The sequence below is a fragment of the Camarhynchus parvulus genome, chromosome 1 (genome assembly GCF_901933205.1).
Source record: "Camarhynchus parvulus chromosome 1, STF_HiC, whole genome shotgun sequence".
Lineage (NCBI taxonomy): Eukaryota > Metazoa > Chordata > Aves > Passeriformes > Thraupidae > Camarhynchus > Camarhynchus parvulus.
Window position 1 is genome coordinate 103,644,108 of NC_044571.1, and position 17,684 is coordinate 103,661,791.

Sequence of the window (17,684 nt, forward strand, 5' to 3'; positions counted from 1 at the left end):
ATATGTGTCTAGTGGAAAGGAAATGGGAGAACAAATTAAATATAAGTTATTCATAGAGCATAACTGTAGCAAAATAAGGCCAAGAATCTTTACACTTTACGTCAAGTGACTTCTGTCATTAAACTTTGTGTGTGATGATTTGGATTTGTAACAATTTCCCAAAGGGTGGGTTTGAGATCATCAAATCTGCATGAAAATCCTGTTTTTGTCATAAGAGACAGTGTTTTGGACTTTCAGAAGAAAGATTTTGTTATCTTGCTGTTCATATTGATATCTTGATACTGTTCCTCTGGGTTTGGAAAGGCTGCCTGAGCTGTGAGATATCTAAGAGTAACATGTATGAAAAAGGTGGTTGCAATTCAATGAGATGCAGAGGACAACAAAACCCAGGCAAAACCATCCAAAAAACCCCTTCTAGAACTAATAACACAATTCTAGAGTTCAGAACATTCCGTTTCTAGAAAACACTTAACTTTAGTTTGTAAAGGTGTGCACACTGTTACAAAATGTTTATGTCCAATTCCTTTGGCAATTTTGCAAGCTAAAAATTAGACAAATAGATCATCTTGATCAATAATCTTGATAAAAATAATTTCATGTTGCTTCTGAACTTATCCTTCAAGCACGCAATGACTTCAGTGACTTTACTGAAGTCAAATAACAGATTTTCAGTTTTGAGTTTATGTTTCTTTTGTTGCCTTAGGGTGCCTCAAGGGTTGTCCATTAAACTGAACTTCACTTCTTTTGAAACACAACCATATGCAGACGAGCTGAGTATTTTTGAAGGATTAGGACAAAACAAGGTTTTAAGAGGTAAGTTTATTTTTCAGCTAACAATACTAAAATCTAAGTGGTAAAATAAGCATTTTGAGGTATCAAAAGCTGCACATGGATGTTTAAAAGGAAGACTGGATCTGCACAAAATTGCCCTGCTAGACAATCTCAATATACCTACCTGCCTTTTAATTTGACCAGATAAAACACGTATACATTATGAAATTTCTACTTGTTTTTTGTGATCTTATTTGAATGATCTTGATAACTTTATCATCCTCATGGTCTTGTGGGGTCCATGTTTCATTGGAAATATATTGTCAGAAGTTCCTGTAATATCACACATAGTAACATAAAATGGAAGCATCTAAACTAAACAGGTGAGAAAATTGCTACAAAACTTCCTGAAAATCTTTACAAGTATTGGTAAATACATTGTTTTCCTCAGATCTTGAAATACTGATGATACCTTGTTTCTATATTCTACTCTGAAAGCTGGGATTGTACCCATTTTTCACAAGACTCAATCTATACAGCTGAATTCCATCAGAGATGGAAAACATATTCTGAAATAGACTACAGGAAGATAAGTATATCAGAAAGATATATTATTATTTGTCCTTATTTTTGGAAATAGGTAGAGAATAGGAATGAGAAATGGCAGAAGACTAGCTGATATCCATATTGATGGTTTTGAGAGATGGAATATGCAGAATATTTATATGTCAGCCAAACAGCTAAATGCTTCAAGAGTTTGAAGCTGTTGTAGCAGGATAACAGTACAACAGGAAAAGCATTCCTTAAGACTCAATAAACTAATCCACTGTGGTTTTGTGTCAACGCTGGAAATTTTAATATGCCTGTGATTATTTTCTCTCTGAATTTATGCTTTTTTATTTGTTTTCAGCTTCTCTGTCAGGGACCAATCTTGAAACAATTTACATTTTTTCATGAGGCTACAGCACAGTTTATGTCCGATTATTCAGAGAACTATAATGGCTTTAATGCAACATACACTGCATTTAATGCAAGTGAACTAAACAGTAAGTGTTCTCTGTGTGTGTGTGTGTTTGCTTTTTTGTTTCTTTTTTGTAATTTTGTTGAACCTACACTTTCAGTTTGAGAAAAGGGCAGTGGAAAGGGAAGCAGCAATTTCTGTCCTCAGTCCAATAACTAGATCCACTTTCAATAAATTCATACTGATTTTAATATCAAATAAGTTATTTCTCTAAGGCCATTCACATATTTACAGGCCTGTATCTAGCAGTAGGATGATGTCTTACAAAACTCATCTGTGTAAATAAAACTCTGTCTGTGCCTCCATCAGATTCCTCTCAGCCAGTTTGTTCACTAAACAACATTATGAAATCATTGACCACAATGTCTTTATAAAATAAAACATTCAGAACAACATCTAGAAACAGCATTCAGGGAAACACACTTATTTGAGTAATTTTGCTGCATTACATAAAGAGGAAATTAAGTCACTGTGTGCTGGTTTACAAACATATTTAAAAATTGACATTATTCATCACTGGTCCCCGTGTAATTCTAAGAAAAAACTTACCACCTCTGTCATCTTTTATTTACTTGAAGCTCTTATTCACAGATTATGAGAAAATCAATTGCACTTTTGAAGACGGCTTTTGTTTCTGGATACAAGATTTAGATGATGATTCAGACTGGGACAGAGTTCAGGGTCCTACCTTTCCCTTGATGAGTGGTCCTGAATTTGATCATACATTTGGCAACTTGTCAGGTAAGATCAAAAAAGTGGCTTGAAGATTAAAGGAAAAACTTTATCTAGTTTATAGCACTGCATTATGGATTCTTCATAGTGGTATTACTAAGATGTTGTGTTATTCTGCCATAAAATGTCAGGGTTACTAAATAAAGTGTTTTATCCTTCTGATTGTCATCTTGTGGAAACCTACCAAAACTAAAAGGAAAAACAAAAGAATAAGTAAAATTATTTAAGTGTGAGGTACTAAAACTTTCAATGCTCTTATTACACCAAAATGCCTTATCTGAGAAAGGAATTTCTATTGGGCAAAAATGTTATAGGTCAAAAATCTGCATGTTTAACTTGAGGGAAAAAAAGTATAACTTGCATGATTAGGCAAAACATTTCTGTTTCATCCCTCTCTACTGCTGACATCCTCATGGTTGTCACAAAATAATTTTCATTTAAATAACGTTGACCTGCAGTTTACAGGGGGCATCTGTGTCCCTTGTTACTGCACAGAAAACTTACCTACTGTGCCAAACACACCACAAACACTCCAGTAACTGTTACAGTTAAATAACTTAATTGGAAGAATGGTCATATCAAAAGTGGAATCTATTTAAAGAGGCAATACTGATAGGAATTGGATTTTGAATGTATCGTGAATCCTTATGCCAGCATTAGACTCCATACGGTTTTTTCTGCTTCAACAATAAAGCCAAACAATCAATCTCTCAGGTGATTTGTCAGTCCAGCTAAAACAAGATAAAATACAAATTGGATTTTGCAATGTTTATATGCATTCTATGCAAGACTTACATAAAATTTATTCAGTGACAAATGAGTGAGAAAATTGCAAATTATTCTGAAAGAAGTTACTCCTGGGAAAAGAAAAATAGTATTCTGCACCTTATCAGATAGAAATTATGCACCTGTCTCTGAGTAAATGAACATTTTCTAAACAATCTTCAGAACACTGTTTTGTTTTCCCACTTGGCTCCTAGAATGCAAATCAGATGAAAGAATGTAAAATTTGTTTAACAAAACACTTGACAATGATTTCTCTCTCTCAAAAATATTAATCCATTTTAGGTGCTCTCAGTTTTCCTGTGCCAAGTCTAAGCTGGCATATGTAATGTTCCTATGTGTAATGTTACTATTGTATTGCATATTTATATTTCTGTGACCTGTATTTTGAGTAAATTGCATCATAAATATCAAGCTATTGCATTCATGAAACACTTTTTTTTTCTTCTCCTGAAAAGTAAAGGCCTTAATACACATTCAAAAATTGATTATGAATGCTCAGGGAATTGATGAAACAAAGGGAGAGATTTGTCCCTTTGACTATGTGAAGACCTTTTTCTTTAAGTTAGGCACCACGTCTATTTTACTGCAGGCTCTCTAAGTCAACAGAGGAAATTAAAAGCCTGGTTCAGATTTTAGATTAATTTTCAGGAATTTTAGCCTCCCAAATGAAAAAACTAGATAATCTGGAAGTATGAGTAACAGAATACAGTGTCTATCATTTAATTAATATAATTATAAATATATTAATTTGAAAATTCTATTAATATAATAGTTGCATATGTATGTATTAGTTAGATAGAAGAAAATATGAGCTTAAACCCATGATTTGAATAAAGCAAGAATTTTATTTTAAAGCTGCCTAAGTTTGCATTTCTGATGACAAATCTCAGTACTTCTATGGCCTGGCCTCATATGGCAACAAGAAGTCCAAATTCCCAGCTGCAACAAATTATCTCAGAAAAAAGCTACAAACCCAATTTCACAACTAAAGGGGAGGTTGTTTATAATGTTTCACCTTGCCATAAAATATTCACATAGTCATTCTGTCACCCTCTCAACACACAATCCATATTTCCCATTGTCATTTGCGGATACAAATTATGAAAATGTTGGGAAATTCTTCTGTAAAATCACAAGCAATATCAAAGAGGAAGACGTTTTTATAAAGGCAGGAGAATTGCCCCCTTCACAGAATATGAGGCAGGATTCCCACTGACTTGGAAAGGACTAGTTTCCCATTGCTTATCTAGTTCTAAGGTGTATCCAAGAAGCTTAAAAGTTCAATTTAATATCTCGTTGACTGATGAACGTATCTTGGGATAATCTCTCACATTTACTGTGTTGGGAATCCCCCAAATCATGCAACACTATCTCTGTTTGGTGTTATTTTAAAAATAAAAACTCTAATTCAATAAGTAAAAAAGTAAAAAAAAAAACATTTCTTCTGTCCTGGCTAAAGTGTGACCATTATCTTGCAGGATTTTATATTTCAACACCCATTGGACTTGGATTCATAGAAGAGCGAGTCCGGATTCTGAGTTTGCCTTTGGTCCCTTCAGATACGTATTGTCTAAGCTTCTGGTATTGTTACATAATTCCTAAACCTGTATTTTGTTTAAGAATATACCCAAAGAGCTTTCTTTCATTTAAAATATTAATCCCACCCAGCGTGCCAGCAACACCAGCCTGGTTCTGTTCAGATTTCCACAATCAGTCTCAGCTCCAGGCCTGAAGTTTAACTCCTTCATAGCTTTGACTTTTGCAGTTAGCTATAATGTATGTTCTTTTTCACCCCACATCCAATATTCATTTCTATGCAAAAATTATATTAAGAATCCCTGAAATGGTTTTTATCATGAAGCTTAAGCCTCTAAACTTCCAGGTGTAGTTTAAACATACAGATATAATATTATTTTCATGCTTGCTTCAAATTAATCCTAATTCATAAAGCATCATAAAATAAAAAGAGTGACATTTTTTCCTGGAATCTGACTTTGTTCTAATAATTCCAAAATGCTTTTCCTCCTCTAGGTATTTCATGTATGGGGCTAATGTTTACCGTTTAAGAGTTAGCATAAGTGATGAGCATGGTCAGGAAAAGATAATATTTGAGAAAGAAGGAAACTATGGAAACAATTGGAATTATGGACAAGTAACTTTAAATGAAACAGCTGATTTTAAGGTTTGTTAAGCTGCTTTTTTTCCTTTTTTCATTTATTTTAGCTAAACTGATATCAGAGACTTTTGTGAAATGAACCCAAAATTCCACTGTTCCAAAGATAATACTTTGTATCATTTAAAGATGCCTGCCGTCAAATAAATATTAGCATGCAGAAGATTGGAATCTCTATTTGAATTCTCACAGTCCCTTTTCCCTACCCTGGAATTTAAAGTATTAATATTTCAGAAAACATGATCATTGTCAAGGAATAATGAATGTTATCGTGAGAGCTTTCCACAAAACAAGAGTGTTCAAAGCCTATCAAAATCTGCTGTAGAATATAAAATGTCAGTAGTGAGGGTGATGTGAAGCATTTAGCCATGAGAAGATTTAAATTTAAATTCCTTCAGATTGTGAATCACTGTTTTCACTAATTGCTTACAGATTAATCCACTGAAAGTGTGTTGCGGATGGAAGTGCAATGATTAACAACTGACTTGACTTATCTGTAAACAAAAGGAGGAGGTTTATTCCAGACAATTCTTTCAGCTCCTCTCTTTTGAAAACAATTTCTTTTTATAGGCATTTGGGATGGCTTGCCCTGCTACAGTAGTTTTGATTGATTTCTGGCAAGCACTGCTAGAAAGATACATTTAACATCTGAGGAAATAAATGCATCTGGGACCTGGCTGCATCAGATTTCCAGGAAATATGTAACCACATACAATCTCAAGAAGATTGCTAAATCTAACTGTAGTTCACCAGCACTAATTCCTTGTTTGCAGGATTACTTTAAATATGTGGATATTAAATAGCAGTTAAGAACAAATGAGATCAATTTTAGCTTTTTGTGCCATTAGTTCAGGAGAAGTTTGGGCTGATGAGCAATGCAGACTTGTTTTTAAAATTACATTTTAAAAATATATATAAAAAGCAAAGGTATTGAATATTTTTGAATCATGAACATCATTTAAATGAAGAAACTACTACATTCCTTAGAATGATCCACTTGGTTTGCATAGTGCTGTTTTGTTTTATGAGAAATTCTATCTCATCCCCAGTGAGAGAGAATTTCACTGCAAACCCTCCCCTGAGTGTAGCAGCAATGTAGATTACAGTGGAAATAAGAGCATTCAAGAAAAGACAGAATGGTAGAGTGTAGGAACCTGAAAATTGTTCATTAAATTATAAAATCCTAATTTTTTTTCCTGAATTCAGGTTATTTTTGATGCCTTTAAAAGGCATGGTCCCAGTGACATTGCCGTGGACGACACTGGCCTGACGAAGGGAAAGTGTAATGAAGAAAATTATGTAGAGCCAACTGTGAGGCCAACTGCTGCCACCACCCCATTAGTTCCCAGTGAGTCAACACCAAATCACTGTTGATTTCCTATTGCTGTATTTGTATTTGAGTGGGTCAGAATTTTCAGCCTCAGTTTTATAAAAACCTCTGGTCAGCATTATAAAGTTCTCTCCAGGATAACACTCTAAGATCAAGTTCCATGCCTCTACAGACAGGTTGTACAGCTTGAGCAGAGTATTTTAGAGGAAAGCACAGAGGTTTAAGCTTCCTCAAAATATTCCAGTTTCACAGAGCTAAACAGGAAAATCTCTCAGAAAAAAAAAATCAAACAAACAAATAAAAACAAACAAACAAAAAAACCCCAGAGAAAACCTTATAAACCCCAGATTTAAAAACCCCAGATTTATCCTTGTAAATCTGGAAAACTTGTAAACTTGTATAAAAGAGAGAGGAAATATTGTATATGATGATAAAGAAGTCCAAGCCCATTCAAAGCAAAAAACAAAAAAAATTAAAATCTGATAAAATCTAAAAAATCTGATATTTTAATGATTTTTCCTTGTGAAAATATTAAATTATCGGATGGGGCTTACTTTGTAATTTATTCTGCAAGTGGATAAAATTTTGGAAAAAAAAATCTACAAAAGGCCTGTTCAGATATAGCTTCAAATCATTAAAGCAAACATTGAGCATGTTCCAGGACTACCTTTTATTAGATTTCCTGTGCCTTTCAAAGCACAGCTGGTTTCTCTCTTGACAACGTAAAGAATTTAAAAAATAGCCTAAATGGTCTAAAATTAGAATAATAGTAAGACTGTTCATATTGTATTCATGTTGAAACACTGTATACTATTATTATTCTCTCAAATCTGTACCTCCAAATCTACTGTATCAGGACAGGTAAGGAAAAACCTTTTAAATAGAAGAGTAAAATGCAGTTTTAGAGCTCCATCCTGAGACGTGGGGAGGTAAAGTTCAACAAGGTGCGTCTGTCAGCAAAATGAAATTTTAATAACAGTAGTAATTTTAGTCATAGTTTCTCAAAATGAGTTTTGGAATTCAATAGCAGTTTTTATTAAAGTAATTTCGTGGAGAGATGCTGATGTCTGCCCCCTCCAGCTAACCTTCAGGTGCTGTGGGTAAACACACCTCACAAGTCAGCAGCAGGCTCATGATTAGTGGCGGAACAGCCCTGTGGTGAGCAGTGGCTGAGTGCTTCTGAGAAACACCAAAGGAATACCAAACTGTAGATCTCTAGCCAGTGCATGGTCATAAAATGTTAGCATTCAAAAAAGGGACATGGTAATATGGCTTATAACTCCTTATGAAAGAGATTAAAGAGATCCACGGTACAAAAGGACAGTCTAAGCTGTTGCTGGGGAAAAAAAACTTGTTTTCATAATTTTATTGGTACATGCTACTACATGCCATCTGTAACCTGATGAAAAAATGTGCATGTTATCAATCATCTTCAAAGAAGCATGAAATTACTTTGATGGATGTGTACAAGCTTACTAACACTAATGATTTCACTGTAAATGTCATGTCCATAAACAAGACATGAAAGAATTTGAGCTGAGTCAATTTCTTTTACTAGAATTAGAGCCTCAGTACGAGTCACTGGCATCATTCACAGTGCCACAAAAGCTCCTTGAAATGTAAAAAAGGATATTTTTGATGGTGGCATGGGAAAGCTGGATTTGCTTTTGTCTTTTGTTCAAGTCTGTCACCTTACACTTTCATCTAAAACAAAGATTGCTTTCATCTTCATGTTAATTTATAATCTATCTTTTAACACAAACAACGGTGTGGAAAAGACAGTGTACATTCCATACTTATATCAATATAAACTGAACTTTTAGCCAAAGAACAGAGATACAGGTCATATATAATTTCTAAAGTGTTGAGAAAAGTTGTGCTCTCTCACATCTCTTGTGCTCAACCAAGATTGTTGGTAGTGATTACTATTTGGTTCTCTAATATGCAACAGCTGTATGAATAACTCCATATGAGATGTTCAAAGATCACTGGAAATTTTTAAAACATTATTTCAAGACATGAGTAAATTCAATTTCTTCTCTCATTTTTCCAGGGTAGACAAAGATCACTGCTAATGTGCCCTACGTGTAGTCAAGACCAGATCAGATCTCACAAGCTGTAATATTCCATTAAAAAAACCCAATGTAATCTTTATCTGTTGTCCATGGTATTTATAGAAAATAATCTTCCTTGTGAGCCATATGGCTGAAACATAATATAATTATTAGTCAGGATGAGATTGTTAACAGTTCCTTTTCCTTTCTGAGCTTTTGGCTTTTCTTGCCAGGAGTGATTCAGTGAAATAGAAAGTTCTAGAAAATGGCTGTTGTGAGGAAGTTCAAGTTTTTCTTGGTTTTGGGGTTTTGGGTTTTGTTTTATTTTTAGCTTTCTCCCAATGGGATTCAGTGGTCAGACTTGGACATGTAGATTATGCAGTCCCCAGCCAAGGGGCTCAAGGTGTGAGATGCTATCAGACATCATGGCATGCAAATTTGAGCCATAAGGGGTGGGGAGGAGAGAGTTAAAGTTTAGCCAGAGTTTGAGAGTTTAAAAAAAAAAGCAACAATTTTAATTCAAGAAATAAAACATTTAAAAAAAACCCAAAAAAACAACAACAACCAAAAAAAGCCGAAAAGAAAAAAAAAAAAAAAACAAAGAAGGTAAAGCTGTTTTGCCTTAACTATGATTTTACGATTTCCTGAAGCAAGTGGAGGAGCACTGTTCATTTTTGAATGAAAAGTTTATTCTCATGGTTCATTTAGTCATTCTGATGGCTAAAATGAAAAGAAATAATATTTCTCAATATCAAGTAAAGATTTTGGATGTGAAGCTGACATATTTGGGATGTAAACCACCATCAAAATTATAAGTGAAACAGAATATTGAAAATATAAAGTACAATTAGCCGTGTCCCTGTTGTGAGTGCATGTATTTGTGTGTATACATACCTACAATGTTTGCTTTACAGAAATTTTATTAATTTTTACCTGTAAGTACATAAACATCTTTATGACAAAGGTCTTTCCTACTAGAACAGTTGTTTTAAGGAAAGAGCAAAACCTTTTAGCTGTAAAAGGTTTTGGGGTCCTGAGAAAAACACAGTAACAGTTTGTGGTTTTTGCTGGAAGTTTACTTGCTAAATGACAAAAAGAGCTTTATATTTGAGTATCTCTGCTGATGCTGCAAGAATAATCTCTCCACCAAAAGAGTGGAAGGGTTACCCTGGGAGGTGGTGGAGTCACTGTCCCTGGAGGTGCTCAGGAAGGAGCCAAACGTGGCACTCAGGGTATGGTCAGGTTGACAGGGTTCTGTTGATCAGTCAGAGGCTGGACTCAGTGGTCTCAGAGGTCTTTTCCAGCCTGAATGGTTCTGAGATTGATCAGATAGCAAGAAAGGCATACAAGCAAAGTGCATGAATTGGTTGTATTTGGAGGTCTCTCTTATTCTCAACATTCCCTAGCTTTTTTATTACTGTATTGTTACATGACTGTATCATATTCTTGTCTTCATATTTCTGTCATGGTTACAGTGTGCCAACAAATAATCATGAGTATTACTTTTAGAAATTATCGTTGTTACAACAGATTAAAAGATTAAGACAGCAGGTTAATTATGTTTTTGAAATGTTTTCTTTTTCAGCTGACTGTGGAGGGCCAGTTGAACTTTGGGAGCCAAACAGTACATTCAGCTCTGCAAACTTTCCAAACAATTACCCTAATTTAGCTTCTTGTAAGTCATTCTTTTCTAAATCTTCAGGAGAAGTTTAACCATATAAAAATAGAGATACTAAATCTGCTTTTCCAACTCAGACACTGTCAAACAAAAAAAGGCAAAAAAAAGATCTCCGGTATACACAGTGGGATCTTTTAACTGTATTCTATATGGTACTGAGCAGAAGCTAAGGAGGCACGTGCCAGCTGAATAAAAAGGGATGAAAACAAGCATAATCCAATGGAACAGGTCCAGACAGGCCAATTCCATCCTGCCTCAGATGTCAAATGTCTTTATGTCAATGCAGCAGCACATAAGGTGATGAAAGCCCCCATTTTACCATAACCTGGTATATCTGCCAGGTTAATATCATCACTTCTGCTGTTAAATAGCTCAAATTTTCTAGAGGCAAAGAATATGTGCATGCATTTTGTAAAGAATCCTCTCTTTATTGAATGTTTCTTAACGTGCTAGTGAGAAGATGTTATTCTACTGATGTTACTTGATTTAGATTAAATGAGAGCTGGCAAAAGTGAATGCTTCAAGGAGGTTCACTCTGTCTTGTTGATGGATAAAGCAAGGAAGAGAGCTCTGTCATTGCTTCTTAATGAAATTTTAATTATTTATCCCTTCAATTGTGCTGGGATGGTAATCATAGGAGTTGTCATTTTGTGCTTCTTTTCACTTGAAATATGGCTCACATTTCCAGGATTCATTCCACAAGTTCCCAAATGAGATTCCTGATAGTGAGAAAATACTTTTCACTCCATGATTTTTTTTTACTTTCTTTACAAGATTTATATAGTATCCACATTTAGATTAAATATGAGAAAGTATAGGCTAAACAGAAGCAAAGAGCTATTTTAACTTGAAAGACAGGCTTCTGTAACGGATTATAGAAATTATCTTACTATCAAATGAGACTTAAGTGCCAAGACTATTTGTCACATTGTCACTGTCAGAAAAGAATGAGATTTACTACCTTGATGAAATAACATGAGTGATTAAAAAACCTGTGTATATGTTGTAGAACCCTAAAATTAGTTTTCAAAAATGTTTTAAGAACGAGAAACTATAGAATTTTGGATCTTGACAGCTTTTAAATACAAGATTTAAACTTCTTAATTTCTTGGGTGATTATTGACAATTTAGGAGATTTTTTTTCCCCCCAAAGCCCTTCAACAGGAAAAAGGCACAGTAAATGTAACTACTGAAAAGGTGATTTGTATCTATGTGTTTTACTATTTTCCAGGTGTGTGGTACTTGAATGCTGAAAATGGAAAAAACATCCAACTTCATTTTCAGGTTTTTGATCTGGAAAATATTTATGATGTGGTTGAAATCAGAGATGGCAGAGGACCAGATTCCTTACTTTTGGGCAAGTTGCAGCAGTGGGTACTAAAATGAATGTAATCAGACAGCTGGAGCAAACTGATGGATATAATATCATGGAAATTAAATTCCTCTCATTTCATTCGCATTTTTTGGGCCTCATTTCAGAGGAAATTCAGAGAAAAAAATTGAGAAAACATACTTTATGTGACATCAGGCTTCCAAAACATTTGCACACATTCAGCTTTCCATGCAGTCCGTGTGAAATTAACTTCTCAGTGGATCAGACTTGTTTATGTGTGTGGACAAACAGATGGAAAATCTCTTAACTGAACCCTATAGTTCTATGCTGATTAGTCAAATCTGGTGTTGAGGTCTGAGAGCAATCTGAGTCAGGTTTGGGGGAGCAGCTTCATCCCTGTGGTGGCAGTATGTGCTTTTGAACCCAGAACATTTTGAAATACACATGAACAAAATAGGTTGAATATACTCATGTTTTCCTGGTGAATAGCTGTCTACACAGAGAGAGGCCCACTGCCAGATGTCTTCTCTACAACAAACCAGATGACAGTGATCCTCCAGACAGACAAGTCTTCAGCTGGGAAGGGATTTCTTGCAAACTTCACTACTGGCTACCATCTGAGTAAGCACCTCAACCTTTGTATTTATGAGGTTAAACCACTGGCCAAATGTATTTCAGAAAACATGGAGAGTGCAAAGTGACTCTCAGCACTTGCTCAGTAGAAAAAAATCCAAATGTTAAAGAGGAAAAGGCTGGTTACTCATCTCTACTTTATCTTTCCTGGCAGGAAAAGTGATGGGTTTCTTTCTTAGTGTAATTGGAGCAATGTCTAGATCATGTGCAACCCTGTGATATTATGCGGAAAATTGACTCATTATTTTGACCAAAATATTTTCAGATGTTAAGAGGGCAAATACTAACAATTCCCTATTAAAAAAAAAAATAAAAAAAAACCCAAACCAAACAAAACAAAAAAAGCCAGAAAAAACATCACTTTTTAAATCATTTCAGTGTGTCATTAAAGTCTGTTTAAATGCATTTGTAAAATATTTACTATTGATAACATGCACTAGAAAAGAAAATATACCGCTCTATGATGTAGTAACTCTGATCAATATTTGTAATGTGGTCCTTCTTGCATCTCTAAAAATTTGGTCTTCAGTGAGTGAATAATCTGAGAAGTACTAGTCTCTTAAATGTTTGGACAGCAGTGTTTCTGGTTCCAGCCAGATCCCTTCTGAAAGGCTCTTGATTTTCTTGGGGACTGCAATTAGACTTGTCACTCATAGTTCAGCAATCAACTCACCAAAATATGCAAAATGAAGCATAATGCAAATTATATGGAACAGTAATAAGCTTAGCAGGACAAATAATTATAGAAACTCTAGGCCACATCTTGACTGAATTAATTAGAGGCTGTATATTACTTCTATGGAAGTCTGACAGAAGAAAAACAGAAAGAACAAGCAGTATGTATTCAGAGATGTGTGAAGTACCATGCACTTACCTGAACAGAAAATCAACAAGGATCTAGGCTCTTTTTCTTACTTTAACTCTCAGAAATCTCTCAAGTTCCCAGCTTGTTTAGCCACTGGCAGATTTCTCATGGAATCACAGTAGTAACAATATTGCTTTTCTTAATATTTTTTTAAAATCTTCACCTTTGGTCTATATTTATAAAATTAACTTTGTTTAATCCCATTGTGCAAGACTGAGATGTTAGTTTAAATGTCCATATGAAAATTTTGCTGCTTCTTGTTCTGCCTTCTCAATCACATTTGTTCAGTCCAACAACTCTCTGCCTTTTTCTTTTTCAGCTGGTTCAGCATCTTTGCTGGGCCAGCCTTGCCCACACTTTATAAAATGAAAATTAAGCAAGGCAGAATTCTCGGGGTTGCCATTGCCAGTTCTGGTTAAATATATTTTAAATGTTCCATTTACAAAAGAATTATGCTTATTCATGATCTTTGCAGCCAAAGGAGAGAGACTAATATCATTAGCATGCAGGCTGAAGGACAAAAGGTTAGTCAGTAAAAAAATTAACTTTAAAGAAATCAGATTTTTCTTTGTGTTTTATTTTTTCTATGAAATATTGGTTTTTGGAAAAGTAAGAATCATCTGAACAGAAATAATTTTTGGCAGTATGCAATATAATAAAAATACCTTCAATTAAGAATTAAGTTTTGTGAACACTTTCAATTAAGAATTAAGTTTTTATCTGCCATTAGTTACGGACACTGAATGTGTGAAAATCTGGTTCAAGCTTTTTAGAAACCATATTCTTCTGCTTCCATTTGGTACAAACTATGCTGATTGATGAATGAATCATTTTATAAGAATATTAAAAATTCAGAAGTAAAGCAATTATTTTGCTTTAAATAAGACTTCTAGATAATTAAATATTTCTGTCAGTACATCCAGGAAGGTAAAGTAAACAATTATTTGAATTTAAGTTTATGCCTGTATATTTCCTGTAATATAAATGAAGCCATTGAAATACACTTTGGCTGCAGAAAGAATTATAACTTTACATTTACTCTCTCCCTCATTTGCTTTTATTGTATAACTGATTCTGAAGTAGCTTAATCCTACTTGTATGAATGCTTTCCTTATTCCCTTTACTTTTGTTTCTTCCACCTTTCCCAACAAATACATTTCAGAAGGAGACTCTCAGCTCTCATTGCCTCTTTGCTCATATGCTTGATTTGACAGAGCTTAAGGTCTCTAAAATTTGTGAAAATGTTGAACATTTGAAAATTGAAATCATTAGTCACTTTTGACAGGATCTGACCTTTCACTCCCTTGTTTATCACTTGCAATGGAAGAACACTACTAACTGAGCAACACTAACTAGAGCAGAAGGTATAAGGCAGAGTACCACAGATTTTATTCTTAATTATCTTCTATTTATCTGAAAATTATCTTTATTTTGAAAGAGAGATGGATGGAAATGGAAAGAAAAGGAAATCAAAGGCTCTTCATAATATCTACACATTTTTCTTCAGGTGAACTGTAAGACCTCCTGAGAACATCAACCTTCCTCACAACCACAGATTAATTTTCCTCTCTTGTTTCCCTTCAGGGGCTTGCACAGTTGATGAGCATCAGTGTGGTAGTGGGAAATGCATCTCATTGCACAACCTGTGTGACAACATCCCTCAGTGTGAAGATGGCTCTGACGAAGCAAAATGCAGTAAGGTTTCCTTCATACAAAGAAATCATAGAATAATTTATGTTGGGAAAGATTATTAAAATCATCAGTTTGAACCATAGATACAGCACTGTTAAATTCACTGATAAACCATGTCCCTCAGTGTTATATCTCCACATCTTTTAAACCCTTCCAAGGATGGTGACTCCACCACTTCAAAGTGGTTGACATGCTCAGCAGCCCTTTTGGTGAAGACATTTTTCCTAGTATCGAACCCAAGCCATGCATATTTGGCAGGAATTGCCTAGGAAAACCACCACAGAAGCTCAGTTAATGTAGACCACTGCAGGCCATGCCAATTTGCACAGCAGTACCTCACTGACTTTGTCAGGGCCAGGAAAACAGTCACTTTTCTGAGATACTGTATGGAATCTGGTGAAGAACTCTGGAAAAGGTAGGAAGCTTCTCTGTGCCAAAAACTGTAGTTGTTTATAATTGCCTCAAAAGTAAATGAAAACTCAACATATGCTTTTCTTCTGTATTCATTTTATATTTCCCAATTATACTGGCTTTTGCTGTAATTAATTAGAATTTCACAGCAGTAAAAATTCTGCAGTGCAGGGTAGAGAATAAACATGCTCTTGGTGGAAATTCCCAAATAGTTTTGTGAGTGTGAAGCCAAACTATAACACACAGCACCCTCCAGCCCACCTGGACTCCATGGGATGAATGGATGGAACAGCTTCAAAAGCAGCATCCATTCTTTGTTCACTGCTATAGCTTATTTCTCTGGGAAAGTGGTCCTTTCCAAAGAAATTCCAAGATGCAAATTGCCAAATTCATTCCAAAATGCATGTGTACAGTATCTGAATTCATTTTACACAACAGGGAAATAAGATTCTCTAAAACAATAATTTAAATGTAAGACTATTGCTAAAATCATGTTTGACCTAGCACAGCTGTTAAACTGCTCTTTCTGACAATCTACTTTGGAGAATTAAAGATTTAAAAGTGGTCTTTCAGCTTAGCACAATTCCTTTGTTTTAAAGAGCTCTACTAGGGATCAGATATGTTTTAGATGTGTGCTGACAGTCAGTTGCTGATTTCAATATTTTTTACATGCATATATATAAAAATATACATGACATATGTAAATACATCTAGATAGATAGATTATAGATAGATGGTAGATGATAGATGGATAGATAGATAGACGTCTGAAGACACAGATTCACTCCTCAAATTAGTGCCATTGACTATTTTGTGGCAAACACATTCTTCCTTCAAAATGCATAGAATAAAATTCACTTCAGTTCGTTCTTAAGGAAAAAAACCTTGAATTTATTTTTCCAGTCATTGTTGAAGAAGATCTGAACAAGAAAACCATCACCTACATTAACATGACGTACATTTTCCCAAAGATTTATTTTGCCACTGATTGTCTATTACTTCATAACAAATTACCTCACATGAAAAGCCTGGGAGATTTGTTTCCAAAAACCCATTTAATCCAAACTTTAGATAAATCAATCTATGCCTTAAAAGAAAATGAAAATTCAATTAGAAACTCTCACATTGAGTCTTTCCAGTGTCCAAAAGCCTTGCTCATTTTCCTGAAACCAATTTCAATGACTTATCAGAAGTGGCAACTTGAACTAGACAAACTGTCTTTTCAAATCTTCCAACTTCTGAAACTTCCAGGGACTGCAAAGAAATGCCAAAATTCTAAAACTTATGATATCTGAATTAAGCAGTTGTCGGATCCTCAATGACTTTATTATTTCTTACTAATAATGTATTTGGAGAAGAACATGGATCTGATGAGGAGAAAGGAAAAGGACTTATAGTTCAAGTTCTCTCAAGAAGAGAGGTGTCAAAAGTAATTTGGAGAAATCTTGCAATGCATACAATTCCAAGATGTTTAAGAAGCTCAGCAATTTAATTTAATCTAATCTAAAATTTACCATTAATTAATTAATCAGTGTAAATCACCTCTTTCATTCATGCACTCCAGGCGTCACAGGGGCATTTCTAAAAATCTGTGTTATTTACTATGGTGGGTACTCTATGTGGAAGCATTTTGGAGGAAAAAGATTTTTTGCACAAGTAAGATTTTTAAAAAATATATTTTGAAAAACAATAAATGTCAATGCATTGCATGCTTTTCTCTACTTCACAACAGCAATACATGTAATCTGCCTAAAATGCAGCTGTAGCTGCCAAGTCACATATGAGATTCTTCTGACATTATTATATATAAATTTAAGATTATATAATAAAATTCTTATTTTATATACCTGTGTATACATGAGATTCTGTTGGCCATACAGTCCAAATCCTTAGTCACTATGCCAATAGCATAAGACTTTTTACCAATAAGTTAATGAGTTTCTGAATTCTTGTTCTGAATATTTTCTTTTGGGAAAAGTTTTTATAGAAGGACTTATAGAAGCGTTTTGAGTCAGCTTTAATTATTAATATGAATGTTTTAACTAAAACTGCAATGAAAACAGTAGCAATTGGAACTGGAAATCTATTATTTTTTTGATCAACAAGCATTTCAACCTTATTTCCATTCAGTATTACTGAGCATCGTGGTACTAAGGCTTCACTCATTATTTAGAAATTATATAATGCTGACTAAGAAAAAAATGC

General features: G+C 34.4%; 1 protein-coding gene across 1 annotated transcript in view; it reads left to right on the top strand.

Annotated features, from left to right (window-relative positions):
- TMPRSS15 (transmembrane serine protease 15) overlaps positions 1–17,684 on the top strand; it is a 52,412-nt gene that overhangs the window by 21,580 nt on the left and 13,148 nt on the right. Inside the window, 11 exon segments of the mRNA XM_030952271.1 lie at positions 704–813; positions 1,682–1,721; positions 1,723–1,817; positions 2,384–2,533; positions 4,789–4,891; positions 5,342–5,492; positions 6,690–6,831; positions 10,453–10,542; positions 11,777–11,902; positions 12,368–12,499; positions 14,961–15,071. Coding sequence (XP_030808131.1) covers positions 704–813; positions 1,682–1,721; positions 1,723–1,817; positions 2,384–2,533; positions 4,789–4,891; positions 5,342–5,492; positions 6,690–6,831; positions 10,453–10,542; positions 11,777–11,902; positions 12,368–12,499; positions 14,961–15,071 — 1,250 coding nt within the window.